The sequence below is a fragment of the Homarus americanus genome, unplaced genomic scaffold (genome assembly GCF_018991925.1).
Source record: "Homarus americanus isolate GMGI-L3 unplaced genomic scaffold, GMGI_Hamer_2.0 scaffold18884, whole genome shotgun sequence".
NCBI lineage: Eukaryota > Metazoa > Arthropoda > Malacostraca > Decapoda > Nephropidae > Homarus > Homarus americanus.
Genome location: NW_024741393.1, coordinates 314598 through 327500, shown reverse-complemented (window position 1 = coordinate 327500; position 12903 = coordinate 314598). Strand labels below are relative to the sequence as shown.

At 45.9% G+C, this 12903-nt stretch overlaps 1 protein-coding gene across 1 annotated transcript in view; it reads right to left on the bottom strand.

Annotated features, from left to right (window-relative positions):
- Window positions 1-2827, bottom strand: part of LOC121875888 (TIR domain-containing adapter molecule 1-like) — a 15370-nt gene extending 12543 nt beyond the window's left edge. The window contains exon 1 of the mRNA XM_042380620.1: window positions 2503-2827. Coding sequence (XP_042236554.1) covers window positions 2503-2827 — 325 coding nt within the window. The remainder of the gene's footprint in view (window positions 1-2502) is intronic.
- Window positions 2828-12903: the final 10076 nt, after the last annotated feature.

Here is a 12903-nt window from a genome sequence, read left to right as displayed (position 1 = left end):
CCTCAAGGGTCATTAATGGTCACTAACAGGCCCCTCTGTGTCGTGTTTACTCCCTCTGTTATACACCCTCGTGGTCCTACACACACACACACACACTGTATATAGGGACCCGCACCACTACCTTCATGCTCCGGTGGACATAACATGCTCCTCACACACACACACACACACACACACACACACACACACACACACACACGAAACAAACAAACAAACAAACACGTACAAATAAGGAGTTCTACACACATAACAAATATATCCAATAAAAGAAACGAAGTCAATGAGACAAGTGAAGCAAATGACGCAAATCCAGAGTACAATTCCTTCTCATTAATTGACACAAGTTACTCGAATTTTTACATTGCGTCAGGTGAATTGTTTACGTCAAACAACATTTTTGAGGGAAGGGAAACTACCTTGTTTATATAATAATGACAGTCGATATATCTAAGAAAAGCGTAAATGAATTTTTTTAATACTATAAATATCTTTAATTATTTGAAAGGTCATAAATACTGTAAATAATAAACTCAGTTCCACTCTCCGTCACGTTAATACAGTGTAATACAGTGTTACATAGACAACAAGACTGATACAGGGTGTAGTGCTGTATCCAAGGGGGGGGAGCAGGGTGTAGTGCTGTACCTGGGGGAGCAGGGTGTAGTGCTGTACCTGGGGAGGGGAGCAGGGTAGTGCTGTACCTGGGGGAGCAGGGTAGTGCTGTACCTGGGGGAGCAGGGGTGTGAGTGCTGTACCTGGGGAGGGAGCAGGTGTAGTGCTGTACCTGGGAGGGGAGCAGGGTGTAGTGCTGTACCTGGGGGAGCAGGGGTGTAGTGCTGCACCTGGGGAGGGAGCAGGTGTAGTGCTGTACCTGGGGGGGGAGCAGGGTGTAGTGCTGTACCGGGAGGGGGAGCAGGGTGTAGTGCTGTACCTGGGGGGGAGCAGGTGTAGTGCTGTACCTGGGGAGGGGACAGGGTGGTGTGGTACCTGGGGAGCAGGGTGTAGCTGTACCTGGGAGGGGAGAGGGGTGTAGGCTGTACCTGGGGGGGGGAGCAGGGTGTAGTGGCACCTGGGGAGGGGAGCAGGTAGTTGTACCTGGGGGGAGGAGCAGGGTGTAGGTGCTGTACCTGGGGAGGAGCAGGGTGTAGTGCTGTACCTGGGGGAGGAGCAGGGTAGTGCTGTACCTGGGAGGGGAGCAGGGTGTAGTGCTGTACCTGGGGAGGGAGCAGGGTGTAGTGCTGTACCTGGGGAGGGAGCAGGGTGTAGTGCTGTACCTGGGAGGGGGAGCAGGGGTGTAGTGCTGTACCTGGGGGGAGGGCAGGGTGTAGGTGCTGTACCTGGGGGAGGAGCAGGGTGTAGTGCTGTACCTGGGGGGGACAGGATGTGAGTGCTGTACCTGGGGGAGGACAGGGTGTAGTGCTGTACCTGGGGGGAGCAGGATGGTGCTGTACCTGGGGGGTGAGCAGGGTGTGCTGTACCTGGGGGAAGGAGCAGGGTGTAGTGCTGTACCTGGGGAGCAGGTGTAGTGCTGTACCTGGGGGGAGGGGGGGTACAAGACACTAATGGTACATTGAAACTTATGAGACAGAACGAATTTCGGCAGCTATCAAGCTTATGTGTGTAAATAATAATAGTAATAACAACACTAACAATAATAACAATAATAAAAGCAATAATAACAATAACAATAATAAAAACAACAACAGCAGTAATAACAACAACAACAATACCCACAGAAACAACAATAACAAACAAATTAACAAAAACACAACAACAAAAACATCAAAATAAACAAACAAAAGACTAACTCGTTTAACAAAAGCTTTCAGTAGTAAAAATAAAAGGAACACGAAGTGAACATAGAAGTTATCCATAAATATTATAATGTTTACATATGAGGGGAGAAGCTGGACCTGAGGTTGGGTTTTGGGTTAGGTTGGGTTGGGTTGGGTTAGAGAAGTGTAGTGATGATGGTGATGATAATGGTAGAAGGCAGCTTGGGGGAGTGGGGGGAGGGAGAGGAGAGATGCCTGGAGGGATGGGTTGGGGGGGATTTCCATCCTTCTAGGGATTACTCTCACCGACCCTCCATTAGTGTAGATTTTGATGTGGTTCTGGCACACACACACAGGTTAAAGGTCATCGCCTAAGAACACCGGAAGCAGCAGAGGTAACACAGGCTAAACAATAACCCGAATCGACAAAATACCTCAGGGAAGCATCTAAAATGAGGTGGAGGGGTGAGGGGTGAGGGTGAGGGATGAGGGAGAGAGGAGAGGTGAGGGGTGAGGGATGAGAGGGGGGAGATGGGAGATGGGATGGGGGTGAAAGGTGAGGGACTTATAGGGAGGAGAGAGAGAAGGGGGAAGGGGGAGGGGAGGAGGAGGATAAGAACTAGAGGGAAGTAAAGAGAGGAAGAAGTGAGGAGAGGAAGAGACAGGAAGGGGGGAAGGAGGTAAAGACAAGGAGAGGAGGAGGAGTTCGGTTAATAAAGCGACGTACTACTGACGGAGACACTGAGGGAACAGTCTTGACGGGGAACAGTCTCAACGGGAACGGTCTTGACGGGAACGGTCTTGACGGGGAACGGTCTTGACGGGGGAACGGTCTTGACGGGGAACAGTCTTGACGGGGGAACGGTCTTGACGGGGACGGTCCAACGGGAACAGTCTTGACGGGGAACAGTTTGACGAGGAACGGTCTCGACGGGGAACAGTCTCGGAGGGGAACGGTCTCGACGGGGGAACGGTCTCAACGGGGGAACGGTCTTGACGGGGGAACGGTCTTGACGGGGGCGACAAGTCTCCTGGGTTCTGCTGTACACCATGACAGAGTAATAGCAGAGGTCCCTTGCCAGTCTAACACCTGAAGGACTGATTCACCTCTCCTCTGTGACTCGACTGTTGAATCTTACACGTCAATACAGTCGTCAGATCACAACCTAGCTGGCTGACTCGAGGTGATGTGTAAAAGTGAATTATAGTTTAACTTTATAATTGCATTGAGATTCTACCTTAACTAGTGACGTTCAATTGGCACAGAAACAGAGAGAAGGAGAGAGAGACAGGCAGACAGACAGAGAGAGATGGTGTTCTATTTCCCAAACAAAGGAGGAGAAGGAAGGGAAGAAGAAGGGGAAGGGAGGAGAAGTAGGAAGAAGAAAGAAGGAAAAAGTCCCCCGAGGCTGACATGGCTGACAACTGTTGCTGACGGCTCACTCTATCTTCAGACTAGTTTGTTGTTGTTCTTGGAAGCTGAGAACATTGTGGGGAGTGAGAATGTTTTGATTTATTTATTGTCTGAGAGAAGGAGAAGGTGGCGTGATAGGTAGATAGATAGCGAGGCAGGCAGGTAGGTAAGTGCGTAGGCAGGCAGGATGGCAGGCAGGCAGGTAGGTAAGTACGTAGGCAGGCAGGATGGCAGGCAGGCAAATGAAGAAAAACGTCTTGTTGTTGTGTTGCAAACTAAGTCGCATACCTTGTTGCAAATTGTGTTGCAGACTGTATTACATATTATACTACCGAGTGTTTCTAAAGACTGTGTTGCATATAGTATAGTTCATAATAATATCCACAGAGTGATATTGCTCTCTGCAGGAATGTATTTGGTGACGTATTTACACAAGAGTGAAAATTGAATTGGGGGAAGAGGCATGGCGGGGAGCTGCATTCTGGGTACCAATAACAGACCAATGTTGACTACGTGTGTGTGTGTTCTTCATGTGGATAAGTAGACAGCGGGTATTCTCAGGTAGGAACTCTCCCTCTCACTCCTCACCATCCGGTCTCTCACTCCCCAGATCCTTAGCTCGTCCTCGTACCACACTCTCGAGAACAAGAGATAGAGAGTCCTCGAGATATTTGCAGCACTATCATGTCGGATTTTCAGGATCTCAATGATTCTTGCTCACGGGATTCTAGGATATCCCTCCGCCAGCCTCCTACAAGGATACCATAAACTTCGCCACAGACTCACTACGATTCAACCAAATCCATTTTAAATCTTGTAACTTCCCAGACATAATATATAAGTGAACCAGAAAAATATACTTAAAATGGTTTATAAGTAAGAATAACCGTCTAAATTGTCTTCCAGTACATGTTCCAGGCTTCCAGGAAATACCTTACTGGACGCTGCCATCATCTGACGTAATGGATTTCTTACCGGACACATCCAACACCTGCCGTATGATACTGCCAAGGAGTGTAGCCCCTTCCTCTGTCCTCCCTTCCCCCTTCCCCCTTCCCACCCTGTCCTCCCTTTCTTCTACACCCCCTTCCTTCCTCACCCACCTTCTCCCTTCCTTACCCCTCCTTCCTACCCCCCAATTCCATTCAACATCACCACTCAGCATCCTCCTCCCTCCTTCCCCCACCACCCCACCCCACACGAGCCCCGCCACTGATTGTATATGAAAAAACGAAATATTTATCAACTCCATAAAAAATACACAGAAAAAATACCAATTTGCACACCAATCTCCATAACCGTGTAGCAACAGACCCGCTAGAGGTGACTTACATACCATTACTGTACTAAAGTGTGTTATAGTACTCGTGTTGTACTCAAGAGGAAGGAGTTAATGGTCCCTGTGTACGAAAAGGTTAATGTTTTACTAAGGACAAAAGGTGTTTATATTTACCAACTATAAATTATATTCAAAACAAATAACTTAACTTGTCCACATTTTGTCGATTTTACTGTAAATATTTTCGTCGTTTTTTTTTACAGTATATAAAAAAAAAACTTACAAGTGATGTTAGTTTGTTTTTCCCAGTGAAATGTATTGCCAACAACTATTGCTCTCTGTAGAAATATTTGATCGTGTATTTTCACAAAAAGTACAAATTGAATTCGGGAAAAAAAAACATAAAAATCTCTCTGAACTGAATTCTGACTTCCAATACCACGCCAATACCCACTACAACTGGACACTCAATTCAACAAACTCTTCCAGCAGCATTGAAACTTCTGACAATCGTTAAAGTTAGTTCAGGTTGTTGGGATATATTTCATCACATAAGACTGCATGAGAGACATTTAAAACCTTATTTACTTTACGGTCAGCATACTTGAGGGAGCTGGGATTATTGACCAAGGAGGAACTGTGGTTACCGAGACACCCGTAGTACACAAACAGACATATCTCTCTCTCTCTCTCTCTCTCTCTCTCTCTCTCTCTCTCTCTCACCACCCACCCACACACACCCACACACACACACACACACACACGGTCTCTCTTTCTCTCTGGTAATTTCAGCGGTCGTGTGAAAGGGCCATAATGTCTCTTATAGTGCCAGGGAGCGGTTTTGGTCACCTGCCTCCCCCTCCAGTAAGTGCCACTTGGCCCTGGCACTCTCACGGCCCCAGTAGGGTGATTCGACGGAGATAATATGAGGGTAGAGACGCACTGCCATGCCTCACTCTTATGATGTAAATGGGTTTTAGGGCGAGAGATATGTCCCGTGTGTAGGGAGGCTCTGATTTTATGTGTGAGTGTGTGTGTGTGTGTGTGTGTACAGGTATGGAGGAGAATTTGTATGTATATTTATTCGAGATGTAGGTGTGTGTATGTGTGTGTGTGTGTGTGTGTGTGTGTGTGTGTGTGTGTGTGTGGGCTGTGTGTGTGTGTGTGTGTGTGTGTATCTGTATGTGTGTTTTTCATAGTATTATGTGTGCATTTGTAAACATATGTATTTTTGTATAATAACTCTTCGCATACATATACAACCATGTGTGTTCGAATGTATACATAACTCTGGATTTATCTACGTATATTCATGTGTGCAAACATACTACATACGCTATACACACACACACACACATACACTGACCAGCCGTTAATCCACGTTCATACTACCAGGAAATTTGCATTTTTAGCGAGGGCCAAAATTTAGGGACAATCTGCCAAAAAATCAGTGCCAAATTTTTTATTCATATAAAGTCGAGTGTTTGACGGGGCACGCAGGCTGTCTCCTCATTAACATATCAACACAACACAACGGGTGGGTATTGTCGCGTCCCAGTGCTGTGGTTGAAAGAACTCACTAGTGTTATTATTATGATTTTTTTTTTTTTAGTTTCCCCTCAAAAAACAAAATATGTGGGTGTTTTCAGTTTTTTATGGTGGATAGATTTTGTTGTTATTATTGTTACTTGTAGTAGTAGTAGTAATAGTTTAGTAGTAGTAGTAGTAGTAGTAGTAGTAGTAGTAGTAGTAGTAGTAGTAGTAGTAGTAGTAGTAATAGACAAGTAAACAAAAACAATAGATGTATCAGTGTGGCAGAGAAGGAACACCATCATTTACTAAGTCCGCCTTTACAGTCTGTCATCTTGTGTCTCAGTTTATCCTTAAAGAAGAAAAAAACATCATTTGAATTATGTTTATGGTTATTATCGGTGCTTAGAGCTGGTGTGTGTGTGTGTGTGTGGAGTTCTGTTTCATTGTGTATCCCAGCCTCCTCCTCCCCCTCTTCCTCCTCCCCCTCTTCCTCCTCCCCCTCTTCCTCTTCCTGCCTCTCTCTCTCTCTCTCCATTTCAAGAAGCACTCCAGTGTATCTCTCTTTTTCATGTCTCCCACTCCTTCCTCCCTCTCTCTCCCACTCCTTCCTCCCTCTCTCTCCCACTCCTTCCTCCCTCTCTCTCCCCCTCTCCTCCTCCTCCCTCTAGTATTCATGGAGGTTGAGTAAGACAAAACCCTCCTCTTCCACATTCTTTTTCCCTCCCAGAATTTTAGTCCCAACGTTACACTCATTCAGTCGTATCTTTAATGTCGATTTTTATTTGTTTATTTTATTTTTATTATTTTGTTTTATACATGTTTTTGTGGTTTTTATTTGTCTATCGTAGGTGTTAAGACTTAGTGAACGATGCTTAAAGACCCTGGTAGTTAATTCAGAGTCTAGTTGTAACTTCAGAAAATAATATACAAGAAACAAATAAATGGAAATTAAAAAAAAAAGTTACAATATTACAAAAAAAAATAATAACTTAAATCAACGTAACGAAAATGCTTAGAAGTCAAGTGAATAATATAAATACTATAGTTTTTTTTTATTTGAAGGGGGAAAAACCCTCCAAAAAACTCGCAAGAAAGTACACACGAATCTCCAGAACTCACCAGATTACTAATTCTGTGAACTCTTGTGAACCTTACCTGTATGTGTGTGTGTGTGTGTGTGTGTGTGTGTGTGTGTGCTTGTAACATATGCACGGGGTAGAGATTGGAAGTCCAGGCACAAGGAATAGATTATATATTCACTTGTTCTATCTCTCTCTCTCACTTCTCCACCTCCCTCTCTCTCTCTCTCTCACTTCTCCACCTCCCTCTCTCTCTCCCTCACTACCCACTAACAGGGATGGCTTGTAGAGGCTGACCCCAGGACCCCTAAACAACACACGGTGGCTACAACAGTAATTTTGTGAAGGATCCCAATTATTCTACAGAACCTTTGGTGTGCTAGGAGGGCAGCTCTGTGGCCTATAGCCCTCCTCCTATTGTTAACCTTATCCACCTATATCATTTCCTATTTGTTTTATATCTTCCTATAGTAAATATGGTTTATGTGGGTTTGTTCTGTGGTTACATTAAGTGCATTCTAGTTTTGTGTATATATAAAAAGTATTTTTATTTGAGTAAACTCTTTATTATCTGACGTAGGTGTGTGTGTGTGTGTGTGTGTGTGTATTCAACTCGACGGTAATTAACTAACACAACGTAAAAGAACTGTAACTTAAATATATTATATAGTTTGTGTGTTTACGGAAGTTAAAGAGGAACGTATTAATACAAGTGAGAGAGAGAGAGAAACGATTATCTCTCTCTCTCTCTCTCCTCTCTCTCTCTCTCAGTAAAGGTAAAAGAAAGGTGCCAGTGATTTACCTCCTCCACAGAGCCATTCACACTAAAAACACGACCCAGGGAAAAACATGTTGAACCACAACACACACACGTACAGCAGGAGTCTTACCACCACTACTACCACCACTACCACCACTACTACTACCACCACTACCACCACCACCACTACTACCACCACTACTACCACCACCACCACCACTACTACCACCACTACCACCACCACTACCACCACTACTACCACTACTACTACCACCACTACTACCATCATCTACCTCGACACTTTTACTGCTGACACCCAAGAAATTTCCTCTGTAATAACTTGTTTATACATTTTTAACTGTCTTCTCCTCCTCCTCCGCCTCCTCCTTCTCTTCCTCCTCCTCCTTCTCCTCCACCCCAACACTTTAGTTTTTACCCTCTCAGACACTTTCTTCCCTGCGTTTTTTCCCGGAAATAAAATGGCCCCTTGAATCACTTACTCTTACGTGTGAATTTCCTTTATTTTTCGTATTTTTCTTCGCTAAACGAATATATCTCAGACGTGGAGAAGAGTAGGAGAGAGAGAGAGAGAGATGGAAGGAAGGGAGTTTAATGAGGGAGAGAGAAAATAAAAGTTGTTGTTGAAAGAGTGAGAGAAATTAAGAGAAACTGTATGAGAGTAAGTGAGAAAATGAGAGAGTTTGGTGAGAGAGAGAGAGAGAGAGAGAGAGAGAGAGAGAGAGAGAGAGAGGCCACGAAGGAGGAAATACTGCCTTTGGGAGTTCTTAATAATAATAATAATAATTAACGGTTTATTGAAAGAGCTTGGCAGCCAGAAGGCTGAAAATATACAGTTACATATCTGGGGAATGGGTTACGAATTACAAATAATATACAAATAACATAAGTGACACAAATAAGATATATAATAACTAGATGGGGAAAAGCTCAAACTACAGTTCATTTCAACATAGTGACAGTGCAAGAGGTAGTATTTACTGGGAGTGAATACACTGGTTTATTACAGGTTATTGATAATTTTTACAATGGTTGGGACTGGGCTGTTCTTATAGCGATCAGTTCGTGCACGTATGGGCTGGATGCGGTTGTGGTGTCGAACAGCAATTCTCGGGCTAGGGATCTCAGGTGGTAGCAGGAGCCGGTGTCGGGGATGGTATAGAAGCTTCTTACCAAATTTGCAGATGAGGTCGTGGTGATGGTCAGTGAGAGTCGAAAGGGTCAGTGTGTTGAGCGCTTCTTGATATGTGGAGTAGGAAGGGGAGAGAATGATCCTGCATGCCCTCTTTTGCACTTTTTCTAGATGTTTACGTTGTGTGGCATTAAGGGAGGAAGACCAGGTAGGGTAGGCATAGGTGAGCTTGGGAAGTATGAATGTTGAGTAAACACTGAAGAGCTCGGGTGCAAGAACTCCGAGGGACTTGAGTCGGCGGAGGAGGTGGAGACGGAAACTGGAGGATTTGACAACTTCACTGACGTGTGGTTTCCAATTTAGTTTGTTGTCTATGGTGACGCCGAGGAGCTTCGTGGAATCTACAACCTGGAGTGTGTTCGTACCTAAAGTAATGGAAGGAGGTGGGACAATGTCGGAGGAGAGGTTGATGTGCATAACCATGGTGTTGGTGTGGTTGATGGTGACATGGTTGTTGGTGGCCCAGTTTTGGAGACTGTTCAATAAATCCTGAAGGGCGGTATAGTCGGGAGTAGAATTGTTGACGCTGATCCCAATGGAGGAGTCGTCGACATATTTCCAGCGAGCAGGGGTTTCTCTTAGGGCATCATTGATGAGCATAAGGAAGCAGAGTGGTCCCATCTTGGTGCCTTGGGGGACGCCACAGGTGAGTGATTGAAAGGTGGAGACAGCCCATCGGAAGCGTACAGCTTGGCGTCGGTCACTGAGAAAGTCTGTAAGCCATGGTATAAGACTTCTCCGAAGCCCGAGGTTAATAGCTTTGTTGATGATTATATTGTGGTCGACTAGGTCGAATGCTTTAGTGAAATCAATGAAGGTGACAGCTACAGACGTTTTTCGTTTCTCGAGATGGCGGTATATGTAATCGAGAAAGCTGACAGGACAGTGAGTGGTGGAGGAAGTTTTCATATTGCCAAATTGCTGAGGGTCTACGACTCCTGCAATATCAGCATAAGCCCAGTCGAACACAAAACTTTCACAGATTAGGCTGGGTATTGGGGTGATTGCAATAGGTCGTAGCTGATTTAAGGATTATGGGCTGGTTGACTTGGGCACTGGTGATACATAAGAGGTCTTCCAGTCAGCTGGGCATCTGGCTTGACTGAGAGAAGCATTGATGATGGAGCATAGGGGTTTAGCAAGCTCCGGGGAGAACTCCTTGAAGAGTTTCATTGGTAAGTTAATGGGGGTGGTAGAGCGTTTTAATTTTAGTTTGACCAGACGTTTTGTTACTTCAAATTCTTCTACTAAGTCAGTGGGAAGGGGGGCTGGTAGGTAAGCAGGGAGAGTGGTTGTGTCAAGCCGGGGGAGCGTCTGGCATATAGTAGCGTAATGGTTATTTGATTGCTCAGCTGCGTCAACATTAGTGAGATGGCTAAGGAAGGGGAGGGGGTGTGTCTTATTGTTTAGTCCACAGAGTTCTTTAAGCTTACCATACCATTGACTGATGTTGGTCTGCTTCAGGTGTTGTAATTTGGTTGGGTAGTGGGACTTCTTTGCAGTGCGTATTTCGCGGATGACTCGGTTGCGAAGGGACCTGTAGCGGATGTGGTCATTGAGATGAAAGGCTCTGTCTCTCTGTTGCATAAGTCTTTTGATCCGAGGTGTGATCCAGGGCAAGTCAGCTGGGTGAGATCTGACGGACTTCTCGGGGAAGAAGTGGTGGTGAGCTTCCGTGGTGGTGTTGGTATAATTTATCCATTTGGTTTCCACGTCATCCACGCTAAGTACTTCAGTCCAGGGATGGTGAACTATCCACTGCCCGAAAAGGCGCACTGCAGAGTCAGTAATCGGCCTGTAGGTCTTGATGTAGGGTCTCTGTACTTGAGTGGGAATGGCAGCTGGGGACCAGAGCACTGATAAGTGTGTGCTACACCCGATAGGAGGCATTGGTTGAGGTGGTTGGTACTGGTCCGCAAAGTCAGTTAAGATAAGGTCAAGGGTATTTTGACCATGTGTGGGGAAGTTCACAACTTGTGATAGTGACAGCTGGTCCTGGATATCAGTGGTGTCAATTTCATTATAATCCCCACATAATACTTACTTGGCACATGGGTACCTAACTCTGAGGTGGTCTGAGGTGGTAATGAGATGATTGATAAGTGTGTCTCTGGTGGGTGAGCGAGGCAGATGGTATGCCACACAGATTATGATGGAAGCAGTGTGGCGCGGGTGGGCCTGTGGCACAACACGTACCCATAATGCTTCCACCTCTGCTGGGACTTGAACATCCAGGCGTGACGGGCGTAGGTCATCTTGACAGAAGAGGGCAACGCCCCCTCCGCGTCTATGTGAACGAAGGTGATGAAAGAGTTGATATCCCTCAATATGACACGTTTCAGGCACAACTTGCCAAGCCTCACATATGGCAACGACGCTCGCGGCGGCTGACCTGACTGTAGTTGCCAGCTCGTCGAACTTGTTGGCTAGGGAAGTGACGTTGGATAGCAGTAGAGACGGGAGATCATACCATATCCGTGGAACTTCAGTGTGGTGGTATGGTCTGTCAGGGGTGGGTTTCTCCGGTTTCCTAGTGGAGGTTACGGTCCTAATGGGCTTATGTGTATGACGGCCTTGTCTACGGCTACGCGCGTGGAATATGTTCAGTGACTTGAGTCGCTCGATAACACTGCCATCAGGATAACAGTTCCCGCGCTTTAGATGGTACAGAGTGCGTCGGCAGTAAGTGATTGGTGGCCATCTGTTGTGGGCGGACGGAAGTGTTTGTCTCCGGTGGCCATAAACTCACTGGCGGCACTTTGAGGGCCACTGACACTGGTAGACATCTGTTAATATTTGTCAGTCGTAAAGACCGTGGGTCTTTGTCCCTGGCGCTTGGGGTCGCCGACACAGTTTTCACGATATATGTAAACACCGCGGTGGTCCTTGTCACTGGCATTTGAAGTTGACCGATAAAGTGCCCACTGTCTGACTTTTCCTTGGGGTGCACTAACGGAGTACTGTATGATAATCACTTATTACACTGCTGAATTGAATGTTTTGCTGAGAAAGTCCCGGTGCAGTGAGGCTGGTAGGGCGTTGGGATTTACCAAGGTGCAGGGCCAACCAGCTCAGCCTGCAGGTGTGTGGCCGTGGCCTGGACAGTAGTTTGGGACGATGCAGGCGTGCTCCAGCCTTCAGTTTAGGTCAGTAGACGCCGTGAGGTGAACGAGTGTGTGTGAGAACGTGTGTGTGTGTGTGTGTGTGTGTGCAAGAGTGTGAGAATGAGTGGGAGGGAGGGAGGGAGAGGTAAGAGGGATGGAGAGGTGAGAGAGTGAATGAGAGGTGAGAGAGTGAATGAGAGGTGAGAGAAAGGGTGAGAGAGTGAATGAGAGGGAGAGAAAGAAAGTTTAGAGGCAGATAAGTTACTGAGAAAGTTTATTACTAATGGAAGTAAAAAAAATATCTATAAAATTTTCCCCAGAAAGTTAAAAACCACAACTGAAAATTAACGATACAGTTTAAACCCTTGACCAAAATAAATCCAATATTTCGACCTCCTCTTCCTCTTCTTCCTCCTCCTCGAGCACAAGAGAGGAAACAGGCTATACTATTTATCGATGTGACTTCCGCGATATATAAGTTGGGGCAGTCATAGAGGAGATGGCGGCAACATCTTATAACTGAAGGAGGCGCAGGAGTAGGATGGGAAGAGGTCAATGGAGGAGGTGAAGGAGGAGGTGGTGGAGGGGAGAGGTCAGTGAAGGAGGTGGAGGAGGGGAGAGATCAGTGAAGGAGGTGGAGGAGGGGAGAGGTCAGTGAAGGAGGTGGAGGAGGAGGGGGAAGAGGGTGAATTGGGTACTTAAGATTTAATAACTTACAAGGTTTCTGTTGGTGAGGAAGTGAGGTAAAA